Here is a 16,967-nt window from a genome sequence, read left to right on the forward strand (position 1 = left end):
AGTACAAAAATAGTCAGAAATATTATTGATATTATTAAGTATTTCTTCAGTACTCCATTTCCCATGACTATTCATTCTATTTGGGGTCTGGTAAAGGTCCTATTCTGGTGGATTTGGTTAAACATTTTATGTTTGTTGCCAACCTACCTAGCTTGGGACAGGTAATGTAAAAGCACTGGCAGAGCATCATGTTATCTCATGAAGCTGGGTTTTTTACTTGATATTTTTCCATGTTCAGTCTCCTACCTTGAACTGTTATGGGGAAATGATTGAATATGTAAACATACATGGTAACACTTTTGATAAATGGGAGTTGATGATGCTTTGTACAATCTTTTACAGTAGTTTGACTAGAATGTCAAGAAGAACCACTCTATCCAATTAGCTCTAATTGGACAGGCAGGGGCAGGGCTTCAAAGCCTTGGATTTAAGTTGATATTGATAAACAGGAAACTAGCAAAAAAAGTCATGAGAAAGGGATTCACCTATACCAAGCCTTCTAAATACTGTTTAAAGTTTTGGTTGGGCTCTTTTAATTGTTGGGTATCTCAGACATTTTTGCTTGTGATAAGTGTCCTCATACAGAAGGACAAGAGGTTCATGTTCATATTTAATTATATTCTGTTAAATAGCTGAGACATCAAAGCTAAAGTATGGTGCCATGGTATTATTTCTGCTGCAATCATAACTAAGCAGCAGTGACATTTCCTCGTCCTAGGGAGAGCCAGGGGGGTTGTGGGGTGCCATGTCAATGATCCCTGTATCATCCAAATTCAGGTATATGCTTGCAGGGTCAACCTCAGTATCCTGGGCAGTTTTGTTCTCTTCACCACCAGCATTGGTTTTAGTCTCCTCACCAGCAATCGCAGGGCAGCCATCAACAGGCAAACCCAAATCATTCTTGAAACTTTCCAAATGCATCTCTGAAGCCAACCAGCCTTGTGTTGATGACGAATGACCTAGGCCCTGGGGCTGAAATCTACCACCACCGGTTCTCACCATGTCACTTGAATGGGCAGGCCATAAGTTGAACTGTTTGATGACGGATGGAAATGGCAGTGCCCTCCTACTTGCTATAAGTCCTGTCAGGTCGACATCCGCGCCAGCACATCCCAATGTTCCCCTTGCAGCAGCTCGGTGTGCACCGTCCAGTGCTGCTTTCAGGTATCTCTCTTGTGCACCCTGACAAATGCGAATGTGTTTCTCAATCTTCTGCAACAATGATCCATTAACATCAATAACTTAGTAATTTACATGAAAGTAACAAGGTTTTCTCCCCTATTACATCAATTTTCAGATGAGCATTCGATTGATCTTTTGTCTCATCTTCAGCTTTGTCAACCCTGTATAGATAAAAAAGGGGAAAAGGAAAAACAAAGATGGAAAAAACTTGTGCCAAGTTAGCTTTTAGCTTGCTTAGAAAATGAAATCTGTTGAATTCAAGCGTAATAAGAGGTGGTGGAGATGGTGGAGGTTCTTACTCATCTTCCTCTTGTGACGATGATGAACTTGCAGCTTCCTTTTGCTGTTCCCCCTCTGTGATCATACAGAAGAGAAGCTACAAATCTGTTTGATAATATTTTGTAAAATAGTTCTGTAAGGTTTTTAAAAACAACTCTTAAAAATTTGTTTCAATTATCTTCATGAACAAAATTCTATTTAGAAAAATGGTTTCTAGAATTATTTTTGCAAAAACTTCAGAAATATATATATATATTCTTTTAAAAAATGTGTTATAGAGACAAATTCTTAAAAAACTATTTTTAATAAAAAAATTTCAAATATGTTTTTCAAATTAGAACACTTTTCTATTTTCAAGAATAATTTACGAAAAGACCCTTAAATACTGATTCTAGTATGATAGCCATCCTCCTTGTGATTCCTGATCTAATGCTGTTCATCTTAGAGTATGGTTTTGCTCTGGGGGCATCCTTTTGGATCTTCTTCATCATAATAATTTTCCTTTAATTACTGTTGAGATAGCAAGGGAACATATACTTCTAGTTCTAGCAAGGTTTTCAACAAGCACACAATGTTATGAGGTCAAATTGCATAATTGCAACAACCATGAAAGGAAGATTGATTAAACAAAGGGCCTACCTTCTTCGGCTTCCCTTCTTGCAGCCTCCCTTCCTGAAATTATGTTCATCCTGTACTTCTGTAGAACACCAAAAATCCTTGGGTAATTACAAATGGTAGTTTCACTATTATTCTATATTAGAGCATGGTATACATTATTTTTTCAAATCCTAATAACTTAAATTTTTAGGAAAATTGGTAAACTAACATGGGATTAGAGCTCTGTTTAATACGAGAGCTTGAACCTTCCTCTTATTCGTCAGTCCTCCTATGGTCAGTGCCTCGGTAGTTTAACATTATAGACACTGTTGGAGTTAAGCATTTAAATGACATTCAAGTTTAATAATGGAGGAACCTGTAAATGGCTTTTCAAGTGGTAGAGAGTCAATCCCCTTACACGCATTATCTTCATGATAGCCTTTGGGGTGGCCTCTGCAAGAAGAGTGCAAAATATGAGATGCATTAACAAGAAGCCTTGCTCAGAACAGCTGAAAAAGAAGAGTAAAATAGATCAATTATAAAAACTTTGCAAATAAATCAACGGCTCAGATGATGCACAATAAGTACATAAAAAGGTTTCCTTTCCAAGTTTCTTAATTGTTCATGTCACTATTCATATTTTTCTGGTTTCATACTATTTGCTCTACCTTATCAGATGCCCCTCTCCAGAATAGATCATACCAGAACTATAAGAATATAAAAGGAAAGTATTAAGTCATATCCAGTTATCCAACCCACAAGGTTGCCATGACCGGTCATGCATCAATAAACCATGAACTTAGTTCATTGAATGCCACAAGGTAGCAGATCATATATACTTGAAAAGGAAAGAAGTTGAACAAAAACTAAACCAACAAACAGGATACGATCAGTACTCCATCAAAGAGACACCTACATTTGAGAACACTAAGGAATCAACTAAAAATATCCCATGAATCTGCAAGGAGAATAAGAAAAGTGAGATGTGAGAAGCAGTTCAGTGTAGTGCAGACCTCATGAGATCAATAAATATATAAACAAATTCAGCATGAAAGGAAGAGTGAGAAACACCTCAGCTTGTGCTGAAAAGAACAAAAGTGTGAAAAATGAAGGTAAAATGACTATGCTGATGCAAATGAAAACTATGCATGCTTGGAAAAAAGGAAACAGGAACACAGGAAAGAGACTTGTAGATAAAAAATTCAACCATGATTGATGGGGCCTGGCTACCTATAATTGACAAGATCCTGGGAGAGTGAATCGATATGCTAAGAAAATAACCACTGTGGCAAATGCAACCAGAATCCCCCTTCCTTCTGATGCCAGAAATAGAGGTAATTTGCCCAATGACACAGTGCATACAAAGTAGAAGGCATATATTACACAAAAAGGAGTCCAACCAGATGGACGCAGATGTGGGCCTGAAATTGAGCAAATCCCATGTCATACAGTTGAACCAGAAATTAAAACCCCAAAATCACTCCTCCCAAATAGGCCTAAACCGTAAACAAACTAAAGAAAATTGAACCAAACAGCATACAAAAGAAAGATACAACAGAACCCCATTCTAATACTTCAGAAACCAAAGGAGGCACTGGACAGAAGAAGAATTGTTAATTGATAACCTAAGAGAATAAGTGTACTGAAAGTCCTACTTTCATGGCCACCAAGCTGATTAACCGCATCAACGAAAAGAGCGTGAAGTTCTGGTGTCCATTTTAGGCGTGGTTTCAGATCAGAAGACAAGACAATGGAAGGGTGACGGTCCTCTTGGACCTGGACAGGAAAAGCAGTTCGGCCCTCGAAGATCCCTTGCTGAGGGTGATTAGGGAGAAGCATCGGTTGATACAAGTGCTGATAAGGATGGATAGAAGGAACACCCGGTTCTCGCTGTCCTCCTCCTCTTTCTCCTCCAAACATGATTTAGATCTTTTTGGATGAGCAGTGATGATGAGCAAGACATGAAAGATTCCCTTAAAACAAAATAGGCACTCCCACACACTGCCGCAACTGCTACCACTGCCAAACAAATGGCAATGCCTGCAGTGACAGCGCGAAAAGGGGGGTGATAAAGTCGAGGACCAAGCAAGAGCGACGCTCGCTTGCCAGTGCCGACACATCAGTCCGTATGGATGGTTCCCTGTCATTCCATGATTTGCTCTCTTCTCATCAAGTGAAGTCTGTTGCACTGCATGTGCATGTAGGAAAACGTGGAGACCTCCTCCTCTATCCAGCTTGCTCCCCCTTAATTTTGTTTGTACTTGAGGCCTTCCACTCTCCTTCCTTGAGCACCGGTTCAAGTACTGTCCAGTTTATGTTGAACCCAGATGCCATGTGTCATCATCTTCCTTCATCTCCGCTGCACTCACCTGTTTCGACGTCAACAAAGCCAACGCTGCTTATAAGAAACCTATATAGCACTAAGGAAAGGCAACCCAATACTCTAGACGTCTAAAAAACCCCGTGCTCTTTTCTCCTTTTCCTTTTCTTCCCATCTATGCGGAATTAATTAAAAAGTGTTGCAATAAAATTCTCCCATCTTCTTTTAAGGGGGAGAGACATACAATTTGATGATATTCAGAATGTGCGTGTCAAAGGATCTTTATCCTCAAAGTTATTGATCTGATATTATTAGACGAATCGGTCATCATCATCAAATATTATTAATAACGTTCTTGAGTGCAATTAAGATATTTGCATGTTTAGGTTCTTCCTTTTTTCTTGTGGAAGAAATTCATATTTACCTTACTTTTGAATACAAGCACAAAATACTATTCTATTATAGAACATAGAATAGAACATTGATCTACTATTTAAGGACAATGTCGTCAATATCTATTCTAAAATACTAATTATACGAAGATAACTTTGCTTTAAAATGTTGGAACATGAGACAATTCCTCAATTGACATTTCATTATCTTTTACGGTTCTAGTGTGATAGTTTTCCCTTCATAACTTATGTGCTTGACGTATTCTAAACCTCCCTATTTCTTAATCACTTCCTTATTTACCTTTCTTTTTTCCTTTTCATCCTTTTTCATACCAAATTCAAATTGTATCATATTAATGGTTTTTATGCATAAGTTTCATGATTGTCTATAATTTACCTTATTTATAAAGTCTATATTTTAGGTTTGACTTTGACAATCCTATAATAGATTTGACTTTATTATTGGCTATTTTTTACTTCTCAACAATCCTACTAATTTCCTGTTAATATTTTTTTTAATAGGTAAAGAAGAGATTGTATTAGAAAAGCCTAAAAGAGGTGAAAATAGTACACATGAAGTATACAAGCAACGCCCAAGAAGCTAGGCAAAAAGAAAGAAGGAAACCTTTCTCCTATTTAGTCAAAAGTCACTCTATAAAATCAATCAAGGACAAAGAATGATCCTCTAAATACATTCTACCTCAATTCACAAAAGCGTACAAAAAAGAAAGTTTTAAAGCTTGGTCAAATCATTCAATGTCATTGAACACTCTTTCATTTCTTTCCTTCCATAAGGTCCACATTAAACAAAGGGGGGCAACCCTCCAAGCCTTTTCCTTTCTTTTACTCACAAAAGCACCATGCCAACCTATCAAATTCCTTTCGATTAAGAAATGCAGGAACCACTACACATCAAAAAGAGAGAAAAGTAAGCTTCATAGCATTGTAGCATTCTTACAAAAAGGGATCAAGTGGTCACCGGTTTCCTCTTCCACTTTACACAAGTAGCACCTATTTGGCATATTCCAACCCCTTCTTTTGAGCTGATCAATGGTCAAGATTTTGTTCCAAGATGCTTCCCAAGCAAAAAAGTTTACCCTTATGGGAGCCCAAGATCTCCAAATAATATTCCAAGGAAAAGGGTCACTAGAGGCTTTTGTGAGGGAGCAGTAAAGAGATCTAACAGAAAATGAGTAGTTCTTGCTATTCTTCTAACTCAAGACATCCTCCACATCTCTATTCAAAACCAAAGGATGGAGTTTCTGGAGCAAGCCCTCTACCTCTTCCATTTCCCAATCGTTAAAGTGTCTTGAAAACAAAGGATTCTAACTTCCCACTTCTCCACCCTCTTCCCAAGCATCAAACACCCACTAATCCTTGTTGACTGCTAATCAGAACAAGTTAGGGAAAACATCTTTCAAAGCTTGGTCCTCACACCACAAATCCTTCCAATCTTTTCTAGAGCAAATGTTTTCCCAATCTTTTCTAATAGCTTTTCATACTCCCACACCATAGGCTCCCCTCACTTCTCTTGAACACCAATCTCCTTCCTCTATCCCAAATTTGTCTATGATGACTTGTTTTCACAAAGAATCCCTCTAGGGCCACATGATTGCGAATACCTAAGTCTCTCTGTCTCATATCAGCACAAACCGCACTCCAATTCACCAAGTGAGTCTTTTTCTCTAAGGCGCTACCGCCCCACAAGAAGTCTCTTTGGATTTTTTCAAGTCTTGTACACATCTTCTGCGGAATGACAAAGAGAGACATAAAGTAAATTGGGAGACTTGAAAGAGTGCTCTTTATCAAGGTAAGCCTCCCCCCTTTAAAGAGATATTGTCTCTTCCATAAGGACAAACACTTTCTGAATCTCTCTTCCACTATGCCCCACATCCTTGAGGATTTGAAAGAAGCACCCAATGGTAGACCCAAAGAAGGGAGCTTCCCAATCCTACACCTTAATACCGAAACGATATTCTCCAAAGAATCAATCCTTCCTACAGGGATAGCCTCACTTTTATCCCTGTTCACTTTTAACCCAGAAATCGCCTCAAACCATAAGAACACCCAACTCAAGTATCGCAACTGCTCACTATTGGCCTTGCAGAATAAAAGAGTATCGTCAGCAAACAAAAGATGGAGCAAATCCCTTCCTACTCCACTACTGCTTCTCACCTTAAACCCCTCAATGAAACCCCCGTTTTTTGCTCTGAAAAGTAGTTGGTTGAGAATCTCCACGACTAATAAGAAGAGATAAGGGGATAATGGATCACCTTGTCTCAAACCCCTAGTGCTATGAAAAAAGTCTGAAGAGGTTCCATTAATTAAAATTGAGAAATTAGTTGTGGAGTTGCACCATCTGATCCAATTAATCCACCTTTGCCCAAGCCCCATCTTAGACATAATTGACAGAAGGCAGTCCTAGTTGACATGATCAAATGCCCTCTCAATGTCCATTTTTAGAAGGAGACTAGGGAGATTATCCTTCAACCTGGAGTCTACAACCTCATTTGCAATGAGCCGGCATCCAAAATTTGCTTATTCTGAATGAAGGCATACTAGTACTCTGAAACCACCTCCACAACAACTAGTTTCAGCCTATTTGCCAAGACTTTGGCGAGTAATTTGTAAAGGCTCCCAACCAAACTTATCAGTCTGGAATCTTTCAACTCTTCTGTACCCCTATTTTTTGGGATTAGAACGAGAAAAGTGGAGTTTAAACTCCTCTGGAAGTGTTAAGGCGGAAAAAATCATCAAAAAATGTCATAATCTCAACTTTGGTAAAATCCTAGGAGAATTGCCAAAATGCCATGGCGAAGCCATCCATACCAAACGCTTTGTTTATGGAGAGGCTGCATAGGGCTTCGAACACTTCTTTTTTTGAGAAAGGCTCCTCTAAACTTCTGGACCTTTCTGTCCCTAAAACATGAAACTATAAATCCCCAATTATCGGTCTGCAATCCTCGATTTCTAATAACAAAGTCCTATAAGCCCTACACACCCCAGACTTGATATCTTCCTCACTAGTAAGAGTGTCCCAATTAATACACCTTGGATAAAAAGTTTTTTCTCGCACTGGCATTTGCCATCTTATGAAAAATTTTGGTATTTTTGTCACCCTCTTTTAACCAGAGTTTCCTAGATTTTTGCCTCCACAAAGTTTCTTCCATTAAAACGCAATTCTTGTACTTCTCCAAATCCCTCATTCGAGCCTCTGCTTTCTCAAAAGCCAGGGGATTAACACTCTTTTTTGAATCCCAGAACTGAATTCAAGAGAAGGCTTCAGATTTTCTAGCAAAGACATTACCAAAAACTTCTTTATTCCATCTTCTTAGATCTCTTTTGAGAGCTTTCAACTTTTTAGCAAGGCAATGGTTGTTGGACCCTACAACCGAGTACCCTGTTCACCACGCTCTTATTAGCTCGTTGAACCCATCCTATAGAAGTCACATATTCTTAAAACGCAAGGAAGTCTTGCCTTTTTTAACCTCCCTGCCCTCCAAGGAAATGGGACAATGATCAGAGACTATTCTAGGGAGAGCACATTGAAAGACACCTGAAAAATGATCCTCCCACTCGTTAGAGATTAGAAAACTATCCAACCTTGAAACTGCTTGAGAATTAAGACCACCATACCATGTGAACTAACCACCGGAGGATGGCAGATCCTTTAAACTCAACTCCTCGATGACCTCAAAGAACCTTCTCATATCTGTTATCAGACTAAGCCCATTCCTCCTTTCCCTTGAAAATCTAATGGAATTGAAATCCCTTCCCCCACGCACCAGGGATCATCCCACAGGTCTTTAATAGCACCCAATTCTTCCCAAAACTCATGTTTTTTTCCTTGATAAGATTGGGCCATAGACACCAATGAACACCCAAACAAAGCCATCTTCCACATTCCTGAAGCGACCTAAGATGGTGAAACCACCGCGCTCTAGCTCCAAGAGTTCCAGAACCCTGTTGTCCCAAAAAATCATAATGCCTCCTGAGACACCCCCAGCATTAACTGCACCCCAATCCATAAACCTTCCAGCGCCCAAGCTTTTCACCACCTTTAATGACATCTCCCGCACCTTTGTTTCTAGAAAACAAACTAGATATGCCTTCTGGGCTCTAACTACCAAATTAATCATCCTCATTTTCTCCTTATTGTTGAGCCCTCTAACATTCCAAGAAAGGATTTTGATCTTCATCAATCCACAGGGATCATTTCCCTTTTGTTCTTGCCGCTCCTTTTATTCGCAATCATAGACTCTCCATAGCTAATCGTACAATCCAATCTCTTAAGTTCCATTTCAAAGCGTGATGCAGACACCACTTTCTTCTTTCTCTTTTTACAAAGGGTTCTCCCACCAGTCATCTTCTTCAACTTCTTTAGTTGCATAACTATTTTTTCTTCCCACCCCTCAACTGACATTCCCAAAAATCTATTGAAATCTTTGAAATTGGAAAGCTCCTTGTCGGAGGGTGGATCCTTTTCAGAAGAAGCATTCTCAAGGAAAACCACCTTTGACCTATCTTGCAAAACCATATATAGAGTCCTCTTCACAGCATCAACCCTTACCTCCAGCGCACCCTCTTCCCACTTAGGGGATCCTCCCCAACGCTTCAAAAAAAGTGTTGTCCCTTTGCGATCCTTGCCCAAAGCAGAAGAATCTGACACCCAAAAAGGAGTAGTAGAAGAAGAAGGCTCTTTCCCCCAAGAAGAAAGGGATGAAGAAAGTGTACCTTGGAATCTGAGAACTTCTAAGAGAGCGATGTCTGCTAGAGGTTTCGTGTTCGCCTCCAAATCCGTCATAAATGATGCACAAGGGTTAAGGCCTTTGGGAGAACCCAACGCCATGGACGAAAATCTAGGGCACCGATCGTGAAGAACTTATCTGGGAGAAGAGTGGAAATTCTCCCCTCTTTTTAAAAGATAGGCCCGACCCACTTCTATTTAGGCGTTGCTTAAGGAAAGCCTTTTAAGGTTTCCTCCATAGATAGAGCTCGACAAGGCCTGAGGTACATCAGCAAGGGCCTCTTTCTCTTAGCCCAACAAAGCCCCCAAAGCCCCCACTCCACAAAGCTCTCTTTTCCTTTCTGTACCTATAGCCATTCCTGTATTAGGAACAATGTCATCTTTTTTTTTTTGTAAAGAGTAGTAGGTCAACCAACGACATTGGCCATCTTTTTTCCTAGAGCAAACTTCAGTTATTCTCAAGGGGGAGCATGACTTGACCTCACTCTCATTATTTTCCTCTTTTCCTCTGTAACACCATGAAGGTTGCACATCACTAATCCATGGAGTATTCTCCCACCACAACTAGACAGCGAAACAGGTAGAACCAGCCACTACATGTAGAGAGCTAGGGAAATTCCACCATCTTACCCTAACAAGGACCCTGGTCCACTACAAGTTCTGGCATTCCACCATGTCCTTGTCAACACCCACAAAGCGACCACAAGCTTCCCCTAAGTTCTTGAAAAAACTCATCCCCTAAATATGCAATGGAAGACCTAGAATTCTTACCCACACCTCTAGGCTCTTCCTGTCCTCTATGAGACAACCAATAGAAGGGTTCCACCAATCCAATATGAGACATTTACCTTTAAACCACTTGACCCCTGAGTGCAACACCCTCTCAGCTTCAATGACATCTTCAAACTCAAAAAGGATAAAAGGACTTCCTAAAAGAGCCAAGCGAATATTTCCTTTCAACATCCAACTAGACTGAGCCCAAGAATTAAGGGAATCGAGGTTTGTGGGTTGATCTAAAAGTCCCCCCCCCCCCCCCCCCCCCCCCCCCCAACCCACATCTCCTTGCCATGCTCCTGCTCAAGACTTCCTTGTTTCTATTGATTACCCCTTTTTCAATTTTAACCACACAATATTCCGAAGTTCAACAGAACCAGAAAACTCTATCTCTACTATTGGGTCCTTCTTTCCGACACTGACCCTTTTGAGACCCCTTCCTCTTGAAGAAGAGGCAGAGGAATCCTCCCCCCTTTGGGACAGAGAGAAACCCAGACTTCTTAACTTCCCAACCAAAAATTGTCAACCCCCAACCACACTCCTACCTTTAAGGAAAACCAAGGAGAATTTCTTACCTTCCACATCCCAGGTGTACAAAACAAAAATTATTATCCTGCTTTGTTAGTGCGCAATTCCAACTAATACCTTCTTCCCCCCTCCGCCCAAGATTTTTTGAAATGCTCCCCTACTTTGAGGCAACAACAAGTCTCAGCCCCTTTCAAAAGGAAGGACAAGCTTTTACCACTGAAACAAACCCAAGAAGAAAAGTTGGGGCCCTTTTCACAGACTGTTCCGAACACTTTCCCCTTGGCCTCATTGATTGAAATCTCGAAGGTCTTTGAATCCACTCCAAACCAACACTTTCCATTGGGAGACACCACAACCATTTGAATTCACTTCTGCTTTTATCTTTTTTCACGGGCTTAGAATTCCAACACAATAGCATGACCCGTGCAACGACTCCATTGGACAAGAATCAAAGAGCTCAACCTGCATGTCATGCATTTCAATTTTTCTTGTTAATATTATTATCACTTATATTATTTTTAACATCCTAATTAATAACATTTTAATAAGTGAGTTTCCAAATATATATTTTTAAAAATATATTATTTTTATTTCTTACATTAAATTATTATTATTATTATTATTATTATTTCATTTTCTCACTTTTTCATTCTCTACTGACACCCTTCCAAGTAACCAAAGTACTATTTTATAATTATAAAAATTCTTTGCCTGCTTTTAACCTCCAATTTATACAACATCCGTTTCAAAGACCCTTTCTAGGGTATCCAAAAGCATGTTTTTTTTTTTTTTTTTTTTTTTTTTTTTTTTTTTTGAGAAAAATCCAAAACTCTACACTACTTAAGACCCTCCTGCAAGTTTGCAACTAAACTATTATTTTTTTTTTCCATTCTACTATCTCACAAGCACAACCATTTTTTTTTTTCTAAAATGGCGCCCACACACACAACTACAAACCCGATTTTTTGTCCTTGTTTTCCTTTTCTTTTTTGATCTAAAGCTCGTGCAAACCTTTTTTTTTTTTTCATCCAAACCTCAAATTTATTTTTCTCCTATTTATTTATTTATTTAAATCTACTCAAATAAATATTCAAAATTTCCCTATCTATCAATAAATTAATTTACATTCATAAAATTTTAATCTTTTGATATAAAAATTAGATAAATAAAGCTTAATATAGGTTGAAAATTTTCAAATAATTTTTTTATTATTTAAAATTTGTTAACGAATTTAAAATATTAATATAAAGATTAAAATCTTATCTAAAAAACTGATCTTTAAACCCTAAGCTTTCAACTCTTTAACCCGTATATTCTTTGATCCTTATGTAACAAAAGTTTTAATTAAAAAAAAAAAACAAAAAAGGTAAAAATTTATTTTATACTTAAAGCTTTTAAAAACTAAATGAAATTTCTACCTTTATTAAATTTATTAATTTATTTCATTATTTTTAAATTGTAGTTTTACACTTAAGGTTTAGTTCAGGTATTACTCCTCAAGTTGTAGTTGATATATTTCTTCTTCTCACCTTTCCTTCTTTTTGATATTGCCTATTTGTGTCATGCCATGTGGATAGTCCACGTAACACCGAAACAAAAAGAAAAAAAAAATCTTAATTTTTGTGACAGTTGCACAATTAATAAAATCCGTATATTGAATGTGTAGTCCTTATATTATAATAATTTATACGGTGTATATATATATATATATATATGTATGTATGTATGTATGTATGTATTCTATCAACATATATTTTATAAAATAGATTTTAATATCAATTTTATGGAAACAAGAAGCTTCGGACAGGTTTGGGGATGTTTTATAAAATTTGTTTCTAAAAATTGTGTTCAAAATAGAGAAACAAAAATATTTTTAAAAAAAATTTTCTTAATAAAAGTGTTTAGCAAGATGTTTTAAAAAATTAAAACAAAAAACTTGTTTGGATGAAAGAATTTGTATTGTTTTTAAAAGCAATGTCTTACTTTTATTTTATAAACAATTTATAAATATAATTTAAATAATATAAGATTAAATTCAAGTTAAGTATTATTAAAATGATAAAAAATTAAATCTACAATTATGTATGAATTAAAAATAAATAATTTTTTAATTATGAAATAATTTTTTTATTATAGTGAAACAAAAATTACTATAAAATAAAAATAATTTTAATATTCATTTTTAATACAAGTCAAATAAGTATTTTAATTAATTAATTTTTTTAAATTTCTTGCTTGATCATGATTTCTTATGTTTTTTTTTTTTTTTTTTTGAGAAATTGTTTTTAAGTTAAAAAAACTAATTTCTTTTAATGTTTTATAAAAATAAGGATATTTGGCAAGTTGTTTTTATAAAAGGATTTTTAAAATAAAAAACAAAAAGACTTGTTTGAATTCATTGTTTTTTGTAAAAAAAAAATTTATTTTGATTTTGTAAAAACATTTTAAATTCAATTTATATAACATTAATTAATTAAATTTAATTGAAGTGTTCTTGAAAATGAAAATAATTTTTTAATTACAAATAAATTAAAATTTATATAGTTTTTAGTAAAATATAAATACTAATATTATAATAAAATCATAAATTATATTTTTAATAGAAAATATACTATTTTATTATATGTTAGAAAAATGATATTTTATTATATTCATAAATTTATGGTATTAATAAGTTTATTATTTAAGTTTTAATTTTTTTTTTTAAATAATGGACTTGTTAACAAATTCAATGCATTAAGTCTTGTTTAATTTGGAGTTAATTTGCCAAGTGAAAAAAAAATTGAAAAATAGTAATTCAATATAGAAGATAAATAATAGAGTGTGTGTATTTTTTTGTCATTTTTAAAAACTGGTGAAAATAATTTTTACTTGTTCTCTAAAAGTTGCTCTCTATTTTACTTTGCTTTTAAAAACTAGAAATAGAGAACAATAAAAACAAACAATGTTATGAATTTTTAAAAATTGTTTCTATTTTTAAAAACAGAAAATTGTTTTTAAAAACTTCGCCAAACAGGCTCTAAGTGTTGTGGTTATTTCTATCTCAAAAAGGCTTACAGTTTGTCTAGCTCCCAAACCACCTAAGATCTTTATCTCATATAATCAATATTGAAATAAGGCGATCTATTGAGGTGTACCAAGCCAATATTGGGCTCCATGAGCTTTATTCCCAACTCAATATGCCATGAAATATCTTAGCATTACACCATTAGAAAACTTCAACAAAAAAAAAAAAAAAAAAAGTGCAAAAATATCTTGTATAACAATGAAAATAAGTTTACGAAATCCCCCTCTTCTTTTTTGGAGAGACACATAATTCACAACTCAAGAAAGCAAAGAACATCTTAGCATTATATTATTAAAAAACTTAAAAAAAAAAGAAAAAATGCAAAAAAAAATATATTGTATACTGATAAGAATATGTTTACATAATCCCTCTCTTATTTTTTGTAAAGACATATATAGAGACAATCTTTAAAAAGCATCCCCCTAATATGTTAAAAAATGTTAGCAAGTAAAAGGTTGTGACAATGATAAAGCAACATTCTCATCACCCACATTAATATATTAGAGGCACCCTCTTCTTCATGCATTTTCTCTATGAGATAAATATATTTATGTATGTTAAAAGTGTAGAAGATGGAACTTCCTTGAGAATTTGCTATTGGTGGCCACCTAACATAAGGAGATCGATGCATTGATCCTTGAACAAATCAATTTTATAAATACAAGCATGTGGATTTTTATCTTGAATAAACTTTTTCCTATTCTAACAAAGTTTTAACCAATAATGATATTTCACAGCTTGTAGTCACAACTTTATAGATAAAGACAAGTAGTTTATTAATCCAAACATCACCCTTATCCTCATAACTTAGCCAAAGAAAACACACAAGTGGTTAACTCACAAATTCCATCAATGACTATTGCATTGAGTGAGATGACAACTCCACAATCGATTAAGACAATGACCTATTAGCAACACACATCTCAAACCTCCCAAAAAAGACCACACATGAATGTTTTTTACAAAGTCATTGATTCCCAAGGACTATAAGGTGACTCATTTGTCAACCTCCCCTTTTTAGATCAACTAGTTGCAAATCTAAGACACTTCACATGCTCCAATTTCTTGTTCAACTTGTGCCTATCGACCACTCCTATTTCAAGGATTATATATGTTAAACCACCAACTCTTCCACCTACCAAGATATGGCTCTCATTACCATACTTAAACAAGAGCCCAAGTCTCACAAAATTTCCTTAAAATAGCCTCATTATATGTTGCCATGGAAGAAGAGCTCCAACCTTTTACTTAAACAACGCTTGATGTCTCATTCCATGCCTTATCAACATTAATATTATAGGTTCCAAATGGGTCTATAACATCAAATACATGGAAGATGACTTGATAGATCAATACAGGGCACAAGTTGTTACAAGTTTAATCAAATTCCTGAGTTGGACTATGATAAAACTTTTAGCCCCATAATCAAACCCATAACTATTTGCACTATTCTCTCTTTATAGCCACTATCTCTCATTAGACTATTACATAACTTGACGTCAAGAATGCATTTTCACATGGTTTCCTTGAGGAAACTATGTATATGGAACAACTCTCAAGTTTTGTCAATCCATCTCTTTCCAATCATGTTTTCTTGTTAAATGAATCTTTTTATGGTTTAAAACAAGCATATTATGCTTGGTTTGAATGTTGATCTCAATGTTTGTTCATCTTTAGTTTTTGTTATAGCAAAGTCAATTCTTATTTATTATCAGTAATACAATGACATAATTTTATTTCTCATTAATGTTGATGATGTTATCACGACAATAAGCAACACCACCATCAACATCTATGTTTATGATGTTATTACAAAAATTGCCATTAAAGCACCAAGCCAACCTAATAATCACATACTAGTAAAAGAAATTGAATGTTGGAGCATAGTTAGTGTTTTTCAATGCTTCACCTTTAGTCAACCATATTGGAATATCTAGATCGCTCCATTCCAAGCCCTTGATTATTGGGGTGCATGAAAAACTTTTCTAAGCATCTTTAGATCTACACAATAGAAACATTCAAAATATGAATCTTAGATTTAGGTGCTCAAAAAAATATTATATGTTATATGGATGTTCCTAGATTAATTCTAGTTGATGAAAAAAGTAGTGCTGATTTTGAAAATCTTATGATTTTCCACTCGATGATTCTTTTCTACATTTTGGCACATGACAACGGTAGAATCCTCTATGTGGAGATGAAGGCTAGGGTTCCTTTCTTTGGAAGACTTAATGACGAAAATTTTAAACCTTAAACCCTTAAGAAGGTTTATATAAACTTACATATGGACTTAAATGACTTGAGCCTATCTTAGGCTTGGGTTACTTAATGTAGTCTAATGGGTTTTAATTAATTAATTAACTTGATCAAACTCTAATTAATTAATTAGCCAAATATAAAAAGACCATTCATAAACTCGTGTGACTTTGCATATTTTCCAAAACACCTATATCTATACATATGAATAAAGAACCCAAAGATCCCTAAAATAATGTTCCACCAAAGAATATGAGCTCGAGCGGGAACCAATGAGACTCATAGGAAAATATTGACCCCCTAAGAATTCAATTCTGAAGTATACTCAACATCTTACTAAAAAAGGTCAATTGCACTACAATATCTTATGATATTAGATTAAGATAGAAAACTTTGGTTCATGACCTACTAACAATTGCATGCAAGCTCTCTATGAACCGAAGTTCGTAATCTAATGGAGTGACTGATCGCTCAGTTTTTGTCGTTTATTGGATCAAAATAAAATTTATAACCTAATTCACTATTCTATAGCAATTTGTACCTGATCAAAAAGTGGTTTTGGTACAAACTACTGTAGTATAGTGGTTTTTAGGCATCGTCCACAAGGATGGATTATTCTTGGTAATTAAGGCTTGAATAAGATGATAAGAAATTATTGTGATCAAAAGAAATTGACTTGAAACTGCATGATAAAATTCCAAAATAACAATGTATTCAAATTGAGAGGAAAATGAAGTGTAAAAGAGAAGAAAATTAATAGGAGGTGAAATTCTCGGAGTTAGGATTTTCTAGAAAGCAATTTCCATGGTGAATAGATGTTGAGAT

At 35.4% G+C, this 16,967-nt stretch overlaps 1 protein-coding gene across 1 annotated transcript; it reads right to left on the reverse strand.

Annotated features, from left to right (window-relative positions):
- Nucleotides 1-410: 410 nt before the first annotated feature.
- Nucleotides 411-3,978, reverse strand: LOC117925981 (protein PHR1-LIKE 3-like). The gene is made up of 6 exons (XM_034845076.1): nucleotides 3,714-3,978; nucleotides 2,435-2,511; nucleotides 2,101-2,158; nucleotides 1,482-1,536; nucleotides 1,286-1,343; nucleotides 411-1,182 (listed from the first exon to the last, which is right to left on the reverse strand). The coding sequence occupies exons 1-6, from the start codon at nucleotides 3,976-3,978 to the stop codon at nucleotides 715-717; spliced, it is 981 nt and encodes a 326-aa protein (XP_034700967.1). The 3' UTR covers nucleotides 411-714.
- Between the last annotated feature and the right edge of the window lie 12,989 nt (nucleotides 3,979-16,967).

This window comes from Vitis riparia, chromosome 12 (genome assembly GCF_004353265.1).
Source record: "Vitis riparia cultivar Riparia Gloire de Montpellier isolate 1030 chromosome 12, EGFV_Vit.rip_1.0, whole genome shotgun sequence".
Lineage (NCBI taxonomy): Eukaryota > Viridiplantae > Streptophyta > Magnoliopsida > Vitales > Vitaceae > Vitis > Vitis riparia.

Coding starts and splice junctions, on each gene's coding strand:
- LOC117925981 (XM_034845076.1), bottom strand. CDS start 3,978: ATGTTTGGAGGAGAAAGAGGAGGAGGACAGCGAGAACCGGGTGTTCCT. Junction 2,159..2,434: donor ACTTGAAAAGCCATTTACAG/GTTCCTCCATTA, acceptor GGTGTTCTACAG/AAGTACAGGATGAACATAAT. Junction 1,183..1,285: donor ATGCTCATCTGAAAATTGAT/GTAATAGGGGAG, acceptor CGCATTTGTCAG/GGTGCACAAGAGAGATACCT.